Source organism: Etheostoma spectabile, chromosome 24 (genome assembly GCF_008692095.1).
Source record: "Etheostoma spectabile isolate EspeVRDwgs_2016 chromosome 24, UIUC_Espe_1.0, whole genome shotgun sequence".
NCBI lineage: Eukaryota > Metazoa > Chordata > Actinopteri > Perciformes > Percidae > Etheostoma > Etheostoma spectabile.
In genome coordinates, this window is record NC_045756.1 from 4,433,847 (window position 1) to 4,452,753 (window position 18,907).

The following is an 18,907-nucleotide window of genomic DNA, read 5'->3' on the forward strand; positions in this document are numbered from 1 at the left end:
TCTATCTATCTATCTATCTACACACACACACACACACTAATGTTGGGAGGGGATTTCTCAGCAATCAGCACAACCAGGATCACAGACGAGTGGAACGCTTATTTTCTAAAACATTTTCTAGAACAACATCACACCACAGACCCCCAATGTCCAAACCATTAATACATTCCATCTCTATAGACAGCACTTTGTAGCCCGCGAATACAACAGATGATCAATTCTATTTCATTTATATATTCCTCTGCATATATTTACCAGAATGAACCAGGAAAAAAGAAAAAAAACTCAGACTCTCTATCAAAAATGACAATAAAATGTCTATGAACACTGCAGCAGGTGCAAAAAAGCTACATAAATTAAATAGCCCGATGCGTCTTATAGAATAAAACAACACCAAACATCACCAAAGCAGACAATGCGACTTGATACAGAGGCTGAGTTCCAAATGACACACTTGTTCTTTTACTTTTATATGTACTGCTGCATACAGTATATATGGGTATAATTGGGACATACTACTCACTAACTACATACTACTTCTTTATAACATAACATTGCACCTTGAACTTTGACTTCTTGCGTATATATGCTGCAAAACAAAGCATATATCGCAGAATAGCCAGAAAAGCCTGTTGGCTTGCATACTGCGATGCACTTGTAACAGAGTATTTTTGCAGTTTGCTTTTAGGGCTTTTACTGAAGTAAAGGATCTGAATATGTACTCTGCTACTCTGCATCGTCTACCATCCACAACCATTCATTTTCAGTAAAAGCTACTTGTCAGAGTATATCACAGCATTTGAGTGCAAGACAAACACACCCTGGTTATTTTTGGCGTAGGGATACAGAAAAGAATACAAACCCGGTCTGAACTTTCTAAGTAAAGAATATTCAGATCTAATTTCCACTGGTTTTGTGTTTTAATAAAACAAAGGATATATCTAAATCTTTTATCAAACAAGGGGAAAATGTAGGGCTGCTGACGTAAAATTGACAAGGATATGAGTAGAATTCACTGAGACCAAACAATGCGGTGCCTAAATAATGTCCCATTCTCCTCATTACGTGCTTGGAGGGATTGAATCTGACATGACTTCTGAAGCGGATATATGAGGTTTTGATAAAAGGATGCAAAGTGGGTCAAACTTTTACTTGGGTTCCAAAAAGCCTTAAATCTGGACTGAAAAATACTGACATAAATTAAGTAGCAACATACAGTAATTGATAGTAAGCAGGGGGAGGTTACAGCAATAAAACGGGATTCTAATGACCTTTGAAGAAATGTATGTATGAGATGTATATAACTTATTTTTATTCCAAAAGGGAAGAGGGGGCCATGAAGAATTGGAGGGAGAAAGGGAAGGGACAAAAGAGAGGTAGAGAAACAGATGAAAAAGAGACAGGAAACAGCTGCAAACCAATGATGTCTGAGCAGCTTTGGTTTCTATTTCTGACACACACCTAGGCTTTTATCTGAATCAAAGGCCTTTCCTTTACACACGCACACACACACACACACACACACACACACACACACACACACACACACACACACACACACACACACACACACACACACACACACACACACACAGAGTGAGTTAAAGGAATAACTATAAATTGATAAAAGTACAGTACAACTACAAACATTAGCTACAGTTACACACAGTTTTTCCCTGGTCACTCCCACACACAGACTTAATTGCAAGCGCCTGACATACAGGGAGTCAATGACGGCAGATATGAGTGCAGCGACCTGGTCGGTCAGTGTAGATCAACAGCTTGTTAGTTACGGACAGTTACAGCCTTCAGACTCAGTCCCCGGCTGCGATCACACACAAGCTGCAACTGGATTCGCTACCTGGTTATACTGAAGAGCGGCCAGTGGCTGACACTAAACCGTACAGCTGATCAGAGTGAAAAACAGCGTCTTGTTTCAGGGCTGACTTTTTAAAGTTGTTAATTTCTCGTCTTTTCAGCCATAAATGTCTTTTGCTGCTTTTCATTTGCCAGTTTTTTTCTTGTGTTCATTGCAAATCAAACAGCTGCTGCTGTTAAATGCACCATTTGCAGTGTAACAACAGCTTTTATTTTCCTGCAAATAACCGCTAGTATGTGGCAATATATCTACATGAGTTCTCAATGATTGAACTAGCTGTAAGTAGTAGAAGAAAGGAGAGACATGAGGCAACGTGAGGTGAAAGGAACAAGTTCTAAAAACCAGCACGGTGATTTGGTTTGCTCATGAACACAGTCAGCCGGTGGAGCAGCAGCGGCTCTACGGAACTTTACTTTTAGTGCCCAATTGCCTCAATTTGGGTAAAAAATGTTATTCTTTCTCTGAGTTATAACTCAGTCAAATCTGAACTCACAGACTTGAGACAAATATTTTTAGATTTAATTACAAATTCCAAGGTATGTAACCTCAGATGTTCGGCGCAAACAAATGTTCATAAGTCCACTTAGAAGTCATAGAAAAAAGATGCTACTTCTTAAGTTTTCTCTAGTATCAAAGACATCCAGACGTAGTTGTCTGTACACGCATGATTAAACCGCAAACAGGATCTGCTAATAGCTGATTGCCATCATTTAATGGTTCCAATTTGTTAAAACAAATATAGGCTAAAAAGAAAACGTGGACCACAACGTAACTCACAGAATTCATCCAGCAAAGTACTTTCTGCGTACATCCCACACAATATCATGGGAACTGTAGTTCCAAAGCATAAATAAAAAGGAGTGACCAAATCCAATAACGACCAAAACCAATAACACGTTAGTCCGTCTCTTAATCGACTGGCTCTTTGCTCTGGCCCACGGTTTCCTGCTAAAGACAGGATTGTTCAGAAACAGATATATAGTTTCATTTTGAAAAGAGAAGGCTAAGTGCATCAGTATACTGATGCGTTTTTAATAGTTTTGGAACAACAAGAGATGCTTTAACCTTGGTTACATGTATTTTAAGAGTGAGGCTCAGACCTTAATTAAACTCCTTGAATCGTCCCTGGCTCCCAAACTCAACATGTGCGTGGCTCCAGAGCTCTCACAGCATACAAAGCCGTCTACTCCGACCCACTTTGTCTTTGAATCTCTGGTGATCCACACACACACACACACACACACACACACACTCACTCACAAACACTGACACACTCGCGAATGCTCCAACGCACTCGCACACATGAACGTCGTTGCACAGTACACGGCGATCACACACACATCGCACAAATTGATCCCCCTCTTAAATCCTAAAGAAAAGTGACACAATAGGGACACAAAAGCATCTCATCTTCATCTAAGCGAACTGCTTCTTATCGGTTAAGGTGAGACTCAACACTTGTTCTGCTCGGGGGAAATGTGGGATGCTTTTTCACAAATGGACCAGTCACCCACTTTGTATGAAGATTAGGCTCGCTGCTCACTTCACAAGACTGGAAGAGACAGAGGGACAACTCACACGGGAACTAAGATAATAACCCTGTTATGTTGAATCTTGGATTTCTACTCTTATTTTCTCTAAGTGCCGCTTCACTGCTGTTGAATTGAACTGTACTTTTGACAGTTTTATGGATTCCTCAGTAACATCAATTTATAATTTGTAATTATTACAATAAAGTGAAAAGTGAATGGACAGACAATTAGAGGCCTGAAAATAAGTGGAAGTGCTAACAGCTAAATGCGCTTTTGTTAAGCAATGCTGTTTTTTCATTAAATGTGTCGTGTTGAAAAGCATAGCCTTTATCACTTATTGAATTTTCATATGTGCATTAGATTGAAGAAATCAGCATGTTTCAAAAGGTAAATAACATGGTTAGCTTATGCTAGTATGACATTTTGAAAACAAAATCCCGCTCTTCAGCTTTAGTTCTAAAGACAACTTTGACAAACAGAAGGGTAGCAATTATCACACAATGTACATTACAAATTATCCATCGGAGTTTCAAATTATCTGTTGTATTCAAAACTGTGGTCACCTAAAGTGGGTCACCAAGATAACGTGGGAGGATAATTTGTGATACAGCATTCATAATCCTACATTCAATGTGTGGCTAATACAAATCTTTGAAGGAATAGCTCCACATTTTGGGAAATCCTCTAGTTTGCATTCTTGATGAGAAAATCAATATCAATCTCATATCCATACACTAAATATGAAGCTAGAGGCAACAGATAGATAGATAGATAGATAGATAGATAGATTTGAGATTGACCATTGGTCTGGGGAGTCTGTTCTGTATTTTCTCTGCACAAGAGGCGGGACCAACAGGCTTAGTTCAAAGGACTCTGTAAGCAACTGGAAAAGTCCGTCAGCCAATCAGACCAACGATCTGGGTGACGTAGAAGCGTCAGCGGCCTCAACGGGTTGCTGCGCTTCGGTGGCGTTCGGTGGCCGCCGCTATGTTGGATATAAACAAAGAGCTGCTTGGTGGCTTCTCTATCGTCATGGCGTTAAACCCGCCAATAGCGCGCCAGGCAGATAAGCCAGTTTGTGATTGGTTCCCGCAAAACTGGGAACTGAAGCAGGAGAATTAAACGTGCAGGTTTCCAGACCCAGCTGCAGGGCGTAATTAAATCGCAGGCAGAGTGGGCGGGGTTTACCCAGTCTAGTGACTTCCTGGAGTCTCTTTTGCCATCATCAGGTTGCCAAGCAACCAGCAGGGAGTTACTGCTCCTGGCCAAGAAATAGTCCAGCACATAACTCCAGTAAACCCCCATTTGTTATTTCCCTCTTGCGTCCAGTCTTTATAATAAAACAAAAAAAAAACGATTTTAACACATTCATGTCTAATTATTTTACACAGGACTTTAAAAAAAGGTCCAACACAAAAAAGGCAATACAACCATCCCTGACATTCCATAATGTATTTTGGCTTAAAGACGTTTTTTACCAAAGAAGTAAGCTTCACTGTGAGATGCAAATATGCTTCTAATATTGAATTAATGGACAATTAATACAGAAATCTCAAATATGCTTAAAACAACAGTATGTGCTCTGGTTCCACAGCCAGCAGCAGACAAACACGCAGAAATACAGAGGAGAAAAGCTCCCTTTAAAAGAAGAGGCAAACGGAAAAAACATTGGTTAATACTGTTCATGTGTGTGTGTGTGTGTGTGTGTGTGTGTGTGTGTGTGTGTGTGTGTGTATGAAAGAGATTCATTGCAGCAGTTTGCAACTGAACTCAATCTTTTTTTACAATGACTTAAATGTCCCAGATCTGTCTTTGACTCAGCGTCATCTTCCGAGTGTGTGCAGCTCTACGTGCGTGCGTGTGCGTGTGTGTGTGTGTGTGTGTGTTTCCGCTGCCTCACATTGCTCAGACTCTGCCTTACTCCGCTTAGACATCATGGCTGACACTGAGGTTTGTCAACTGGATCTCATCAAAATGTCATCCTTAATTATGGAAGCAGAGCTGGAGGGAGATTCCCCCTCTGCTACCAGACTGAACTGAGCCAAGCGAGCTACCGGCGGAGGTGGAGAAAATCAATTCCCACCAGCAGGTTATTGCCTGTGAAAGCTCAGTGCTTGGTCATTTTAAATAACGTAAGACCACAAATAAACACTTTTAATGATCTGGAGATAAGCCTTCCCACATCTTGGGCGTATAGCTCTACTAAAACTTCCAACTCAAGTTGTTACAAACGAAAGTCTGTCAGGCTTGAAGGTTGTAGTCTCGGACTAAACCTTAAAATGACTTCAAACTCATGAGTCCTGTCGAGCTGAGACAGATGTTTCGACTAAAAAGCCCACTTCTAAAGTATGACGTATGAGGTAGCAAAGTATGTAAGTATTATCATGTGCGTAAAAGTACTCAATGCAGAAAAATCATCACATTTTAGAGTGAAGACCCAGGACTAGGTGGAGGGATTATATCTCCAACCTGGCCTGGGAACGCCTTGGGATCCCCCAGTCGGAGCTGGTTAATGTGGCTCGGGAAAGGGAAGTTTGGGGTCCCCTGCTGGAGCTGCTCCCCCCCACGACCCGATACCGGATAAGCGGACGAAGATGGATGGATGGACAATAAAGAGAGTTCCATCAATCTGCCAAGTGTTTAATCATCTCATCATTTCAGATGGACTAGCAGGCCTGTATATTGTTGGGTAGTTTAGTTTATTATAAAACATTGTATTTTATAAACTATATGTGTTCTGTATGCAAATATCTTAATTTCTATGATACGTTAGGCTCACAACATTAATACCACCAGCATCATCAAATAGTTTTAGCCACCCCGTTTGGTGCGTTCATGGGCATTGGAACCACATTTTTCCCCAATGAAAATGTCATAATGTAATAATTACTCATGTCACTTTCTGTGGGAATCAGCTAGATTTTGCTAACAGTTCCCCATTTGGTGTAGGTGACTTTGCTTCACTGAAAATATTTCAATGACAATAAACCGTTTATTGTGGATAAACGCCTCTGCCCAGAAACATACACAGACATACCATGTTTCAAATTATTCATAAATAGACCTATTTATAAAAAACAACAACACCATAACCGTGTCCTTTCCCGTCTGTCGTCCTGCACATAACACAACTCTAAACTACGCCCAACAGTAGGTGGCGGTCGTGACCCAAGTTGTTATGCCAAACGCCAATTTAACGGAAGAAGAACACGCATCACGTGAACGCTGGCAGCTGGAAAAACTACGTAATCACGGGGGGCGGTGCCTGATATTCCCAGGTGGCTGGAACGCAACAACCTGAGCAACTTGAACGTGCATTACTAGCAACGGAATGGCACCGAACCGCACCAACCAGCCGGCCCACTCAGCACCACCACCACCAATGGTCATATACACATTGGCCTTGAAAACATATAGCACACATTAACGAGGCCACAGCACACACACTGTCCAAACTAAGGTCAGTTATTGACAGCTAACTGGCAATTGAACGGAATGTGTACTCACCGGGTCACAGAAGAACCCTCGTGTACCTTACGCAGTCGACGTGAGCACGTTCAGCAGACGTAAAGCTTGCGTAAAACTCATGCGACCGGTTATTGTCTAAGAGCCAACGTAACCACAACAACAGGTTGAAACGTCCGAAAACAACATCATAATATGTCCTAAATAACAGTAGTAGTAGTAGTATAGTTACAGTAGACCCATTTCGTTGTTTTCTATCAAATTCCAGTCCAGTTGGTGGCGGTAATAATCCATAAATAGTAACAATACGAAGTTTTCTTCCAACATGGCGCTGCCAGGTGAAGTTCATCAGACAGGTTATCGTCACACAGTACTATCGTGTTTTTCTACATCTCAGTGAACTTCCACACTTCGTTTTAACAGAACAAAAGATCGATATTCCATCCCACACAGCCACAGTGCAAACACGTAGTTTATTTTAGCTAACTGTTCATTCTGGCTAATGCATGGATCCAAACTTGGAGCCTGACATCATGCATTAATGCCAAAACAACGTTTTTTTGTCGTCAATTTCTGTTGAGTTCCATTTCTTTTCTGCTCCAATTCCACGTACTTCCACCATTTTAAGCTACCAAACTTGTTCAGCCAAAGATTCTCTGTAAAGCATCTCTGTTGCAGCCAGCCGAACCTCTCTCTCTCTCTCTCTCTCTCTCTCTCTCTCTCTCTCTCTCTCTCTCTCTCTCTCTCTCTCTCTCTCTCTCTCTCTCTCTCTCTCTCTCTCTCTCTCTATCTCTCTCTCACGCACATGCTACGTTTTCACAGTGAGCTGCAGGAAAACAAAACAACTAGAGCATCTTAAAAGTTTAGTTTTATTCGAAAAATGTTGAGTAGAGCGATTTCCAAATGGTTCCACATATCAGTGAACTATTCCTCTGATTTGGTCAGCAGGTTGCTGATTGTAAATGCAAAATCTCAAATGCAGGGAACAGAAATACAGAAAAAAAAATCATAACAAAGCAGAAATAAATTGGGACACGATCTATAGACTACGTGAACTCCACAGCTACACAACATGACACCATTAAAGCTACTGAAGTTGTAACATGCAGAGCTCAGAGAGTCATATATACAGTACATATATGTCTACATATACACAGTATACACATACAGTAGCCTACCCAATATACAGAAAGCGTGTCCAAACTTTTGACTGGTACGATATATAAATATATAGACAGAATGCTCAGATAGAAAAGACAAACTGACTGGAGATGCCAGTGACTACACCTAACACAGGGAACTTTCCCAGTCAATCCATTGGGGGTATCAAACCAGTAACTGTTTGATTAGCAGCCAGCCAGCCTCCCTGCCTCTCTTTGATTGCACCATAAGCATAGCAGGAATAATGTGGGTGCAATCAGAAAACGATTTAGACTCAAGCTACCACCCCAAACCTCTCCCACACAGACCTTCTTATATGTACAGTATGTCAGCCCTACAATTTCCTGTAGGGGTAAGATAGAAAAAGGTACCCATTGCTATATTTTTCAATGTCTGGTGTTCATATGATTATGACACATAGCAACCATTAGCTCAGAAAAAAACATGGAAAACTGAAAAACAGTTCTGCTTGTCATGAGCTATTACAAGAGCCCTTATGCCAATGTATGTCAGATGATCTAAGGGGTTTATTTAGTTTGAGAAGACATGATAATAATGCATACTTTCACCTACAAAAACACCTTGAGTGTTTCCAAACAAGTTTAAAAATCACCTAATTTTCTTCCCTGTCCTGGCTCCTAGACTACAGATTAATCAATTCAGCAAACTCTGTTGAGTGTTTTAAATTTCAAAACCTACTTACCCACAAAAAAACTGCAATGTACTGTATGCTTCTATCCTGATTTGTTCTTATTTGCCTGGCAATTGTTGACTGAATTTATACTTATTCCAATGCTTTTTGAACTGTCAAGTGCTAAAAAAATAAAGTTCTAATTACTTACCAATCATATTTTCTATGCGAGGATTTGTTGATTTTTCTTTATCAGTGATGATAGTAAAGCACATACAGTATATCTGGGTATGGGCCTGTTAACATGTTAGTTAAAATATTGTGAAGACATTTGAAGAAGGCACTTTGGATTCTAGAAAATTATAAATGATTATACTTTGTGACCTTCTATAGAGACAACAACTAATTGTTAATCCCCCCAAAAATCGGCAGATGAATCAATATTGAAAATAATTGTCGTTACCAGTAGTTTGTGCATGATCAAAACTGAAAAGCCATCCAAACATGTTGTATTCTTCAGTTACCAGACAAGGCTGTTAACAGGCTCTGGGCCTGGGGTCATGCTTACATGCTCATGCTGTCTAGCCAAACAATGTCCAAATATACCAAACTGTGTTCTATATTGGACACCCAAAAGTGTCCAAAGATACCAACTATGTCCGCACTCAGTTTAACTTAATGTGCATAAAATGGACAATACATTCAGAATATCTGTAGACAGAAGGCAGCCTATTAGGAAAGCAGCCTCAACCCAGTGTTATTGGCTTCAGCACCATGGACAGCTCCAGTCCCAACCACCAACAATCAGCACCTCGGACAGCGCCACTGCACCTGAACTCCACTTAGTTGTTAGCCTCTTCCGCAAGCTTTAAACTTATTAATATGATCCAACCTTACCTCCAATGTCCGGCCGCAGCGTCTTGTCGTATTCCTTGAGCAAATTGTTCAGTATAAGTGTGGCATCCTCCTGGTGCGACCTGGGAACCAGCATTTGATTGACAGTGGTATCGTTGGGATCTTCATCGTCGTCGCCATATTCCAGTAGATCCGAACTGGGGAAAAAAAAGGGGGGGGGGGGTGGGGGGAAGGGGAGTGGGGGGGGGGGGGGGGGGGGTGGGGGGGGGGGGGGGGGGGGGGGTGGGGGGGGGGGGGGGGGGGGGGGGGGGGGGGGGGGGGGGGGGGGGGCGGGGTGGGGGGGGGGGGGGGGGGGGGGGGGGGGGGGGGGGGGGGGGGGGGGGGGGGGGGGGGGGGGGGGGGGGGGGGGGGGGGGGGGGGGGGGGGGGGGGAGGGGGGGGGGGGGGGGGGGGGGGGGGGGGGGGGGGGGGGGGGGGGGGGGGGGGGGGGGGGGGGGGGGGGGGGGGGGGGGGTGGGGGGGGGGGGGGGGGGGGGGGGGGGGGGGTAGGGGGGGGGGGGGGGGGTGGGGGGTGGGGGGGGGGGGGGGGTCGTTAATCATGTTGATGTGCTATCCCTAGCTACCCTTTAATAAACACCATTTGCATAAACACAAGAAAACTTTGTCACAGCAGCAATGTGTTGCTGCTTATATTTAGGTGCTATGGATTAAACTGAAATGGTTGATGGTTGTGTGTGTGTGTGTGTGTGTGTGTGGTGTGTGGGGTGGGGAAAGCCCTTAGAAAAAGAAGAAAAAAAAACACATGCATTATAAGCAAGACCCCTTCACATGACATGCGTAATTGCCGTTATGTCCACAATAGTCACATAGGAACTTGTAAAGCTTCAAAGAAACACCCCTCAGCTGTTGATCATGCAAATAAAACAAAGGTGCAAATCCGACTTACCGAGCACCTTGATCGAGAACTATGAAGAGGATGAGCACAAACTTGATTGTCATTTTCCCATGCGCGGATCACCTCCGATCACATAAATTGGTGGATGGAGATCCCGGCGTTGTGCTGCTGCCGCTGTGATAAAGTGAGTACAGTAGGTGTGTGACCATCAATCCGTGCTCTGAACTTCCTCATCCGCCCACACACTTTCTTCTGCGTGTCATCTGCGACCACACCGCGGTCTCCCCCCCTCCCTCCCCCCCTCCAAGCTCCACGCAGGGGTTCCTCCGGGACCCACCCGACGATCAATCAATGTGATCAGTCCAGCGGAGGGGAGTCGAATGGACGGGATCCAGCAGCGCCCTCCTTCCTCTCTAACGCCTGTGTGGGCAACAGTGGTTGGGTGACGCTGCTGCTGCTGCTGCTGCTGCTGGTGCTGCTGGTGCTGAACCTTAGGAGATGAGCATCTTGCATGACTCATAAACCAGACACAGGCTACATACAGTACCTGGACCACAATTGCATTATCCAGATTAAATGTGATTTTTTTTCCAGGCTGCGTCATGATCCAAAATTAATTATTTCATTACCTTTTTTTTTTTTTTTTTTGCATATTCAAACATCTGTATCAATGAGGATACGTTTCTGGAACTATTCCAAATAAATATGCAGTTCGTTAAGGGTTAATAATCTACCTTCTGGAACAGAAGGTAGATTATTGTCTTTTACCATAAAAAAAACCTCCAGTATTCTGAATACTTTATCCCCAATTGTACAGTGTGCTGCACTACGCAGATCATAAAAATATGAGCATAAAGTCATAGAAAAAAACCAGTAGGGTATCCGTTTCAGGGAACGTGTACTTGATTTTTTGTGTATATTGATGTTTGCTGCTTTCCCGATGATGATCGCCACTGGAAGTTATATTTAGGCTTTACACACCCGTTTACGCGCCACAGGGTAACAGCAGGGCAGCCCAGTGTTTAGCCCACAAACTTGTGAGGCTTTTGATGCACACAACACACTGAGAGGCTTCGCTGCCCCCTGGTGGCTCAAGATGCAAAAAAAGAAAGAACTGGCAGGAGTGTTAGATTCTCACTGCAGTGCTGCAACCAGTAAACCTCTTAAACAACACTGACCTGACCTCCATAAATAACTGAGAAGTTCTGATTATTTAAACTGATACAACCATTGGAAACATACAGATTATTTACTTAAGTGAACGCAGCAGTACAATGATGTAAAGATACTCCATTACAAGTACAAGTCAAGCATTTAAGCATTTTTCTTAAGTAAAAGTACAGAATGATAATCAGCGAAATGCACTTAAAATTAAAGGTATTTGTTCTGCAGGAAGTATTGATAATACTATGAATTGGTTGAATCGGTTTTTGCTAAATATCGTTTAAGAAGTGGAAGTATTTTATCTATAAAAAGCTGGTCAGTCGTTGCTCATCAAATACAGTGATGAAAATAACCATAGCTTTAGATAACGACACGAGGGATCGACAGCACTATAACTGAAGTAGAATTGGTTTTTTTTTGTGTGTCTTGTTCTAGATGAAGTAATGACAGGTGAGTAGTTAGATAAACAGATTATTCCCGGATGTGTGATGAACGGAATTGGAGCGCACAGACATTATATGCTTCAAAGTATTTCCATAAAGCAGTTAAACATCCACAGAGAGTCGGCTAAGATGGATCCACCAAAGAACTGCGGTCAGATTCCAGCTTTAACTTGATTTAACAAAGCCACATATAAGCTATGAAATGGATTCTAAAATGCAGCTGTGCCCTATGTTTAATAATGAATGCCGTATGTGTTAATCCTTTTTATTTGATCATTTTAAGCATAATACATAAAACAAATACATAAAACAAAAAATGTATAACACAAATACTTTATTAAGCCCAGCTATAGCTGCGATGACTCGGCTGCATTTTTGCAAAATTTAAGCAAAGGTCTCAGTTTTAATGTTTACTCCAGAAAAAAAGTGTTTCTTTTTAAAAATTGATGCTCAAAAGCAAAAGAAACTTCATGCATGTGTAATGTCCGTCTGTGGCCTTCCAGGGATAAACAACTGTTGCAATCGCAGCCCTGCAAAAGTCTGTTTAAGATGAGCGCTGCATGTGCATTACATTCACCAGTTGACAGACCCAAGTTCATAACTTTAGTCTGCGTCACTGCCCATGAGCTAGCTTTGGATGAAGGACATATAATCAATCCTAAATTTGTCCTGAGCACGCAGCAGACACAGCTGTCCAGACACTGAGGAAAGAATAACAAGCATTTGTCATCGGCACGGCCAGTTGGGGCTTAAATCGGAGTGAAGCGCTTTGCTGTAAGGGGCCCCCCTGAATGGGGGAAAGCAACTTAAGCAGAACTAAATCCCTTTTCTAACAGATGTATGGCAGATGAGTCTGTCACAGTAGCTGAAGGAAGGAGGGAGGGGTGTGCAATCGTTTCTTTGCTGGCAATAGAGAAGAGAGGGGTGGTTAAATGGATGGGTGGATGGATGAATGGATAGATAGGGGCATTCATTTCCTGAATGGCAAGAAAGATGGATGTGTGGACAGAAGTCAACCAGTGGTCTATTTATGAAAATAATGTTACGGTTTTGTAAACTTTAAAAGGGAAAACTTCAGCTTTTTGTCAGTGGGCCAAAATGTTTCGCTTGAGGGGCCGGATTTGGCTCAAGGGCCGAAATTTCCAAGACTACTAAGGCGTAGCAGTGATTTGAGCTAAATGCTAAGGTCAGGATGATAATGCTAACATTATGGTAAGCAGGTATGATATTCACCATAACGTGTTAGCAGGCTAATATTTGCTGCTTAGCCCTACGTTGGCAAGGAAACTTCAGCTAAGGCTGATGGGAAGGTTTTACGACATTGTCCGTTGAGAAAATACAGTAATGGAGGCTAAACACACTTTTATGATTAGGGGGCCAAAATGCGTATTACTGTTTATTTCCATTGGCAATATAACTCAAAATAAGGCTTCATCAGCTTAAATAAAGTAACACTGCAGCAGTTTAGCTCCAAACTTTGTGATAGACTCAACTACTGCAGGCGGAATCAGAAAGAATAGGGCCAATTAGCTTCTTGATAATGGGAATAAGCAGCAGAGTCAGAAACAATTGAGGAGGGGAGGAACATATACAGAGGTTGTTACCGGGGAAAGGATGTCTGATCTGTAAATGTGGACTTGCTGCCATGGCAACCCCAGACAGACAGATGTATAGATTGCCTTTCAACTGCATTTCATCGGACTTCCTTTTACACTGCTGCTGCGCTTTGACAAGCACTGAAATGAAGCTTCGCTGATAGACACCCACCGAACATTTGACAGATAGCAACACCTTAGATTCACATAAAATGCAGATTCAGCATCGACTCAAACCAGCACAAAACGCTACAGGAAATTATGGCACAAAAAATTCAACTTAAAAGTGCTTTAAGATGAATTTTAAGATGATGTTGTGAGGATTTGTGCTGTAGGTCCAAATTTCACAAAGCAAAGCTGATACAGTAGCTGATGTCGTCTTTATTTATATGGATTTTCAAGCCATTGTGTCATTGACAATGCTCCCAACTGCACTGGTTTAAATCCATGAGATTAAAGAAACAGTGACTCTTCTGCTGGGAGCATGGGTCCTTTTGTTCCTGAGTGGGTCTCACCATAGTCCAACAAGTCACGCATTCTGTGCTGTGGTGGGCTCCAGTCTAAATGCCACAAAGTGTGCTCATTGCTTCCAGTTTGATTAAGTCATTGTAGAAATAGATCAACACAAACTTAAAGATCAAATGCCAAGTTTGATCAGATGTAAGCTCCTCTACAAGCAACAGTAACAAAGAAAATCTTACACATGTGCACATACACATTAAGAAAGATATCAGATGAAAACATCTGCAGAAATTGAAAGTCAACATCAGACGTGAGAATCTCAACACTGTCTTTTTTGTGTCAAAGCAAAGTTGAAAATGTAAAGTTTATATACATGATTCCTTTATGAGACTCGGCCTAATTTCCCCAAATCTTTGTATCTTTAAAGGCCCGATCACACCATAATAATTCAACTTCATTCAGGAAAGACAAAATAGAAGAACAGCCATTGTTACTCATAAGCGTAAGCATGTCCCGGCTGGATAGCATGTCAGCAGATAGTTCCCCAGCATGTTCCACTAAGCCACAGGCCTTTACAGGAAGTTTGCTGTCCACCTCTCCCGTGGGGAATTTTTGTCTATTAATGCTGACGTAAAAATGAGCAATTCATCTGACACAGTAGTACTAGAAAGCAGAAAAATATCATGATAATGATACTCCATTGGTGTCTTTTTCTTTCTTTTCCCCCCATAGGGAAGTCAGAATTTCCCCAGTAAAATGTCCCCGGTACTGTTGCATTCTTCCAGAAGGCAAACATTTTGCGCTATAGGGAACGGAGATTGGTCAGTCGGGGTTTCTCCAGCTTGAAAATACTCCTAATTAACAAAGAATCCATGGCAAATTAAGTTGTAAAGACTCAGGCTGGTTTACACATCTATCTGAAGTCGGACTGTTAGTTTGATCTAAGCCATGTTCAAAGTTAATCTTTGTCACACAAGCCTCTCGAGTACAGTTGTGGGGTTTTGCCCATGGACACATCAACGAGATGGACGCACGCCTAAATAAGGGTTTGCTAAGGTCATCTCACTGAGTGACAGTCTCCGAACTCTGCTGATCAGGATGTGACACACTCTGCGTTTTGAGCACTGGTCTTTCAACTGTGTATATATTAGTTTTATAGCTGAGTGACCAGGCCTAAATATTCAGCTAAAGCACATATATATAAGCTGTGTAGTCACCCAGTGTAAGCTGCTCAAGAAGAAGACTGAAAAAAAAAAAAAAAAAAGTCTTATGTAGGAAGAAGCATTTCTTCATTTAAAAACTTGAATAATCTTACGAATTCCATTTTATTTTCACAGCAGGTAGCTTGGTAGGTAGCATTTGTTCCCCCCCCCCCATCATTTTCCACTGAGACTCGGGCTGACAATGCTTTTGGGAAACCAGGCCTGCAGCAAAAGCCTTTGAACCTTAAAGTAAAAATGTACAAAGAGACACACAAAACCCCCACTGCAATAGGAAAAGTTTTTTTTTTTAAAGAGACATAAAACTAAATTATTAATGCACTTGCAGAATCAATCTTAAGAGGTGTTTCTTCCACAGTGTGGAATTAAGTACATTTTTTAAAAATAAATATTCCAAATTGAAATGCATGTTATATTGCAGTTTTTTTTCCCCATTGCATAAGCTCAGGTACCCACAGTTTAAGCAGTGATTGACATATACATGGTCGGTATTCAAGACAAAGAGGAGTCCGTGGTTTCTTTTTGAGAAGAGCGTCATGCAAACTGCAGCAGAATAGATGAGAGAGAAGCAAAGCACCCGCTCTCTCGTCGAAATAGTCTCAGAAGCAGTTTCTTTGTGATCGAGCAGTTTTTTTTTAGGCCGTGAAAAAACAGGAAAGGGATTCTGTTGCAGCCTTGCATCCATCCAAAGTGCTTCAATTAGATAGTGGAGTATAGTTAGTTTTTGTTCTTCAAGCCCGGATATTTGTTTTTTATTTTTATTTTTTCTGTCAAGGGCACAGACTTTACAACAACCCCTTTTCCTTCCAGTCCACCCACTCTCAAACTTAACCCCTTTCACAAACTGTCTGGGGACAAAAGGGGAAGGGAAAAAAAGAGGACGATTACGTTGACGTCACCACTCCTTCCACCAGCGGTACTCTGTTAAGGTACGTGGCCCAGTAGACGAGGTTGAAGGTTCCAAAGAGGACAGGAAACACTATCCGAGACATCTTGTCAATCTTGCTGACACTGTTGTAGGTTTTCTTGGGGTCCACCATCTTGGTCTCTGAGGCTCGGAGCTGCACCGACGTTGTGTTGGAGATCGTGGAGATGGACACGTCCTTGGTGAGGTTGGGGGTGTAGTTGACGCCCGCCGAGCAAACGTTGTTAGGCTTTTTGGACAGCACCATGGGGTCTCGTTTCTACAGCGGGACAGATCACATTGAGCAGTGAGTTAGTTTGAAGCCCCGCTCTGCTATTACCAGTGTTGGATAATCAATGCGTTTCATTCTGTCTGGAATGATTAGCGATTTTACAGAAGGGAAACATTTCTGGCAAAACATTCTGGTAAAATGCGGGGGTGCTGTGTAATTGAGTTTCACTCAGGCAGCAGTCTGATTTTTATTTATTTATGATGATTATATGCAGGTATATTTTTGAGTGATGCTGCTAGCAGACACATGGCAGTTTCCCTGGGCAAGGTAATAACAAAGCAAATTATATCATAATCAATGTTGTGATATCTATGTCCTGATGACTCATGATTCAGTATATGTGGTCTAGTGCAAAATCCTTTTTACACAAAACGTACTTTAACTTACTTGCAAAAAGTGTATTTGCTTTTAAAGTGTATTACACTTTAAAAAGTTTTTTTTTAAATAACCGTCGGTTTAACGCCTGCGCAGTATACCTGTGTTGTTGTTCTGTGGGTATGATCTAGCATCTACCGGTTTCTTCTGCCTTAATGCTAAGCTAGGCTAACAGTCTCATGGCTCTTGCTACATATTTAGCATACAGACATGAGTGGTAGTGATCTTCTCATCTAATTCTGCAAGAATTAACATCCGCATTAGTTTATTTTCCAAAATGTAAAAATTCACCTTTTTAAAGGACCATACTAATAAATTGGGATACAAAGTATTGGTGATTTCTTGTGTATGAGCAACAACATTGCTTTTTTTTGGGAGGGGGGCAAAAAGAGACTAAAACAGAGTGTTTCAGACAAAGGTAAATACAGGTATATTCAATAAGACTGTATGAATAAAATAATGTGCTTTAACATTCAAGCATGTAAACATGTTCAAGTAGAAACACAAAATAAAAAGTATGAACCTGAAATTAGCATAATATGGGACCTTCAAAAAGACGAAGCATGGCACAGACACCCCCAAGTAAAAATGATGGTGTGATCAACGATCAATGTATTGTTCATTAAGGTGTTTTGCACCTAAATATGTATTATAGTGTCCCCAAGCTGTACCTTCGGGGGCTGTGCTTCCAGGGCCTTCTTGCCGTCCCAGGCCCAGCTCCTCTTGGTGAAGTAGTTCACCGTGGCGAACTCGATGAGGGCAGAAAAGACAAAAGCGTAGCAGACGGCAATGAACCAATCCATAGCTGTAGCGTAGGCAACTTTAGGGAGTGAGTTCCTTGCGCTGATGCTGAGGGTGGTCATGGTCAGCACAGTGGTCACCCCTGGGTGCAAACAAAGGCCGTGACAAGTTTAAATTGAGTTTTTACAGGCCGTCTGGAAACGAGTAACGGTCTCCCCTCACTCAAGAAATGTGGGCGATTTAATAACTCTTAACTGCCAGCTACTGCTGGTATTATTCTCCCTTGTGTGAATGTGCATGACAGGAATATTACCCAGACAAACAAAATGTTACAAAGTTAATGAGTCAATAAGCGGCTTCTCTCACCAAAGACAGTCCTTGCAGGAACGGATTCTCTGTTTAGCCAAAATGACACCTGGGACAGGATTACAGTCATGAAACACGGCATATATGTCTGGATGACAAAATATCCAATCTTCCTCTTCAGGTAGAAGTGGGCCATCATCACTGTGTACTGTCCTGAGGGGAGAAAAAAATGATATAGAGTTAAATAGGGACAAACAAGGCGTGGTTACACTACAGTAGATGTCTCCTAATGATAGATATGTCTGCTTTAAGCTGAACCACGGCAGGGGAAATATTGTTTGCACATGTGTGATTTGACCTACTTACAGCACAACAGGTGTTGGGTTACCATTTAGGACATCATAATCATTATCGGATGAATTACTTTATGTGACCACAAACTTGACAGCTTGAAAAGTGGTCATTAACTATTCTCTTCATCTCCTCCCCAACTAATGTAGCTCTCCTCTTTCCAGGGAAATTTCATGCAAACTGCAGAACAGAAAGCTGCAGCGGTGGAACAGTTAAAAAAAAAAAGAATCTGGGATAAAGAGAACGGCAAAATGAACTTGACTTTAACACCATTATTAAACTGAATAATGGGAGCAAGCAGCATTAATTATTGTGAGGACATAGGCGATAGATTATTATGCGGTTAATGTCTGGGATTCAACAAAAGGGTGATGGCAGTTGGAGGTAAATCCAGAGAAAGTGTATCGAGCGCAGAGAGAGAAAAAGAGAGGGGACACAATATTCAGTTAAACAAGAGAAGATTGCATTTAAGGCTTTAAAAAAATCCTCTGCAGCAGTTTGTGACTGCAGGCGCTGGTGAACTATGAAAAACCCAATGACTATATTCCACACACTAGGGCACATGTAGACAGGCTCACTTCCTCTTACAGTACACACACACACACACACACACACACACACACACACACACACACACA

General features: G+C 42.0%; 3 protein-coding genes across 6 annotated transcripts in view; 1 reads left to right on the forward strand and 2 right to left on the reverse strand.

Annotated features, from left to right (window-relative positions):
- The window catches only part of LOC116674210 (gamma-aminobutyric acid receptor subunit gamma-3), an 82,981-nt gene extending 72,461 nt beyond the window's left edge, over nucleotides 1-10,520 (reverse strand). Inside the window, exons 1-2 of one of the 3 annotated variants that reach the window (XM_032506768.1) lie at nucleotides 10,468-10,520; nucleotides 9,566-9,720 (exon numbers count right to left, since the gene is read on the reverse strand). In XM_032506768.1, the coding sequence (XP_032362659.1) occupies nucleotides 9,566-9,720; nucleotides 10,468-10,520 (208 nt within the window). Of the gene's footprint in view, nucleotides 1-141; nucleotides 147-6,918; nucleotides 6,983-9,565; nucleotides 9,721-10,467 lie in introns of those variants that run through there. The other 2 variants (XM_032506769.1, XM_032506770.1) reach the window with 2 other exon arrangements.
- Nucleotides 10,521-12,463: 1,943 nt separating this feature from the next.
- Nucleotides 12,464-18,907, reverse strand: part of LOC116674209 (gamma-aminobutyric acid receptor subunit alpha-5) — a 27,472-nt gene continuing 21,028 nt past the window's right edge. Inside the window, exons 8-10 of one of the 2 annotated variants that reach the window (XM_032506766.1) lie at nucleotides 17,979-18,131; nucleotides 17,543-17,754; nucleotides 12,464-16,484 (exon numbers count right to left, since the gene is read on the reverse strand). In XM_032506766.1, the coding sequence (XP_032362657.1) occupies nucleotides 16,185-16,484; nucleotides 17,543-17,754; nucleotides 17,979-18,131 (665 nt within the window). In that variant the 3' untranslated portion in view covers nucleotides 12,464-16,184. The remainder of the gene's footprint in view (nucleotides 16,485-17,542; nucleotides 17,755-17,978; nucleotides 18,132-18,907) is intronic. The other variant, XM_032506767.1, reaches the window with a different exon arrangement.
- LOC116674208 (gamma-aminobutyric acid receptor subunit beta-3) overlaps nucleotides 16,365-18,907 on the forward strand; it is a 61,489-nt gene continuing 58,946 nt past the window's right edge. Inside the window, exon 1 of the mRNA XM_032506761.1 lies at nucleotides 16,365-16,407. The gene's annotated coding sequence lies outside the window, so the exon portion shown is untranslated. The remainder of the gene's footprint in view (nucleotides 16,408-18,907) is intronic.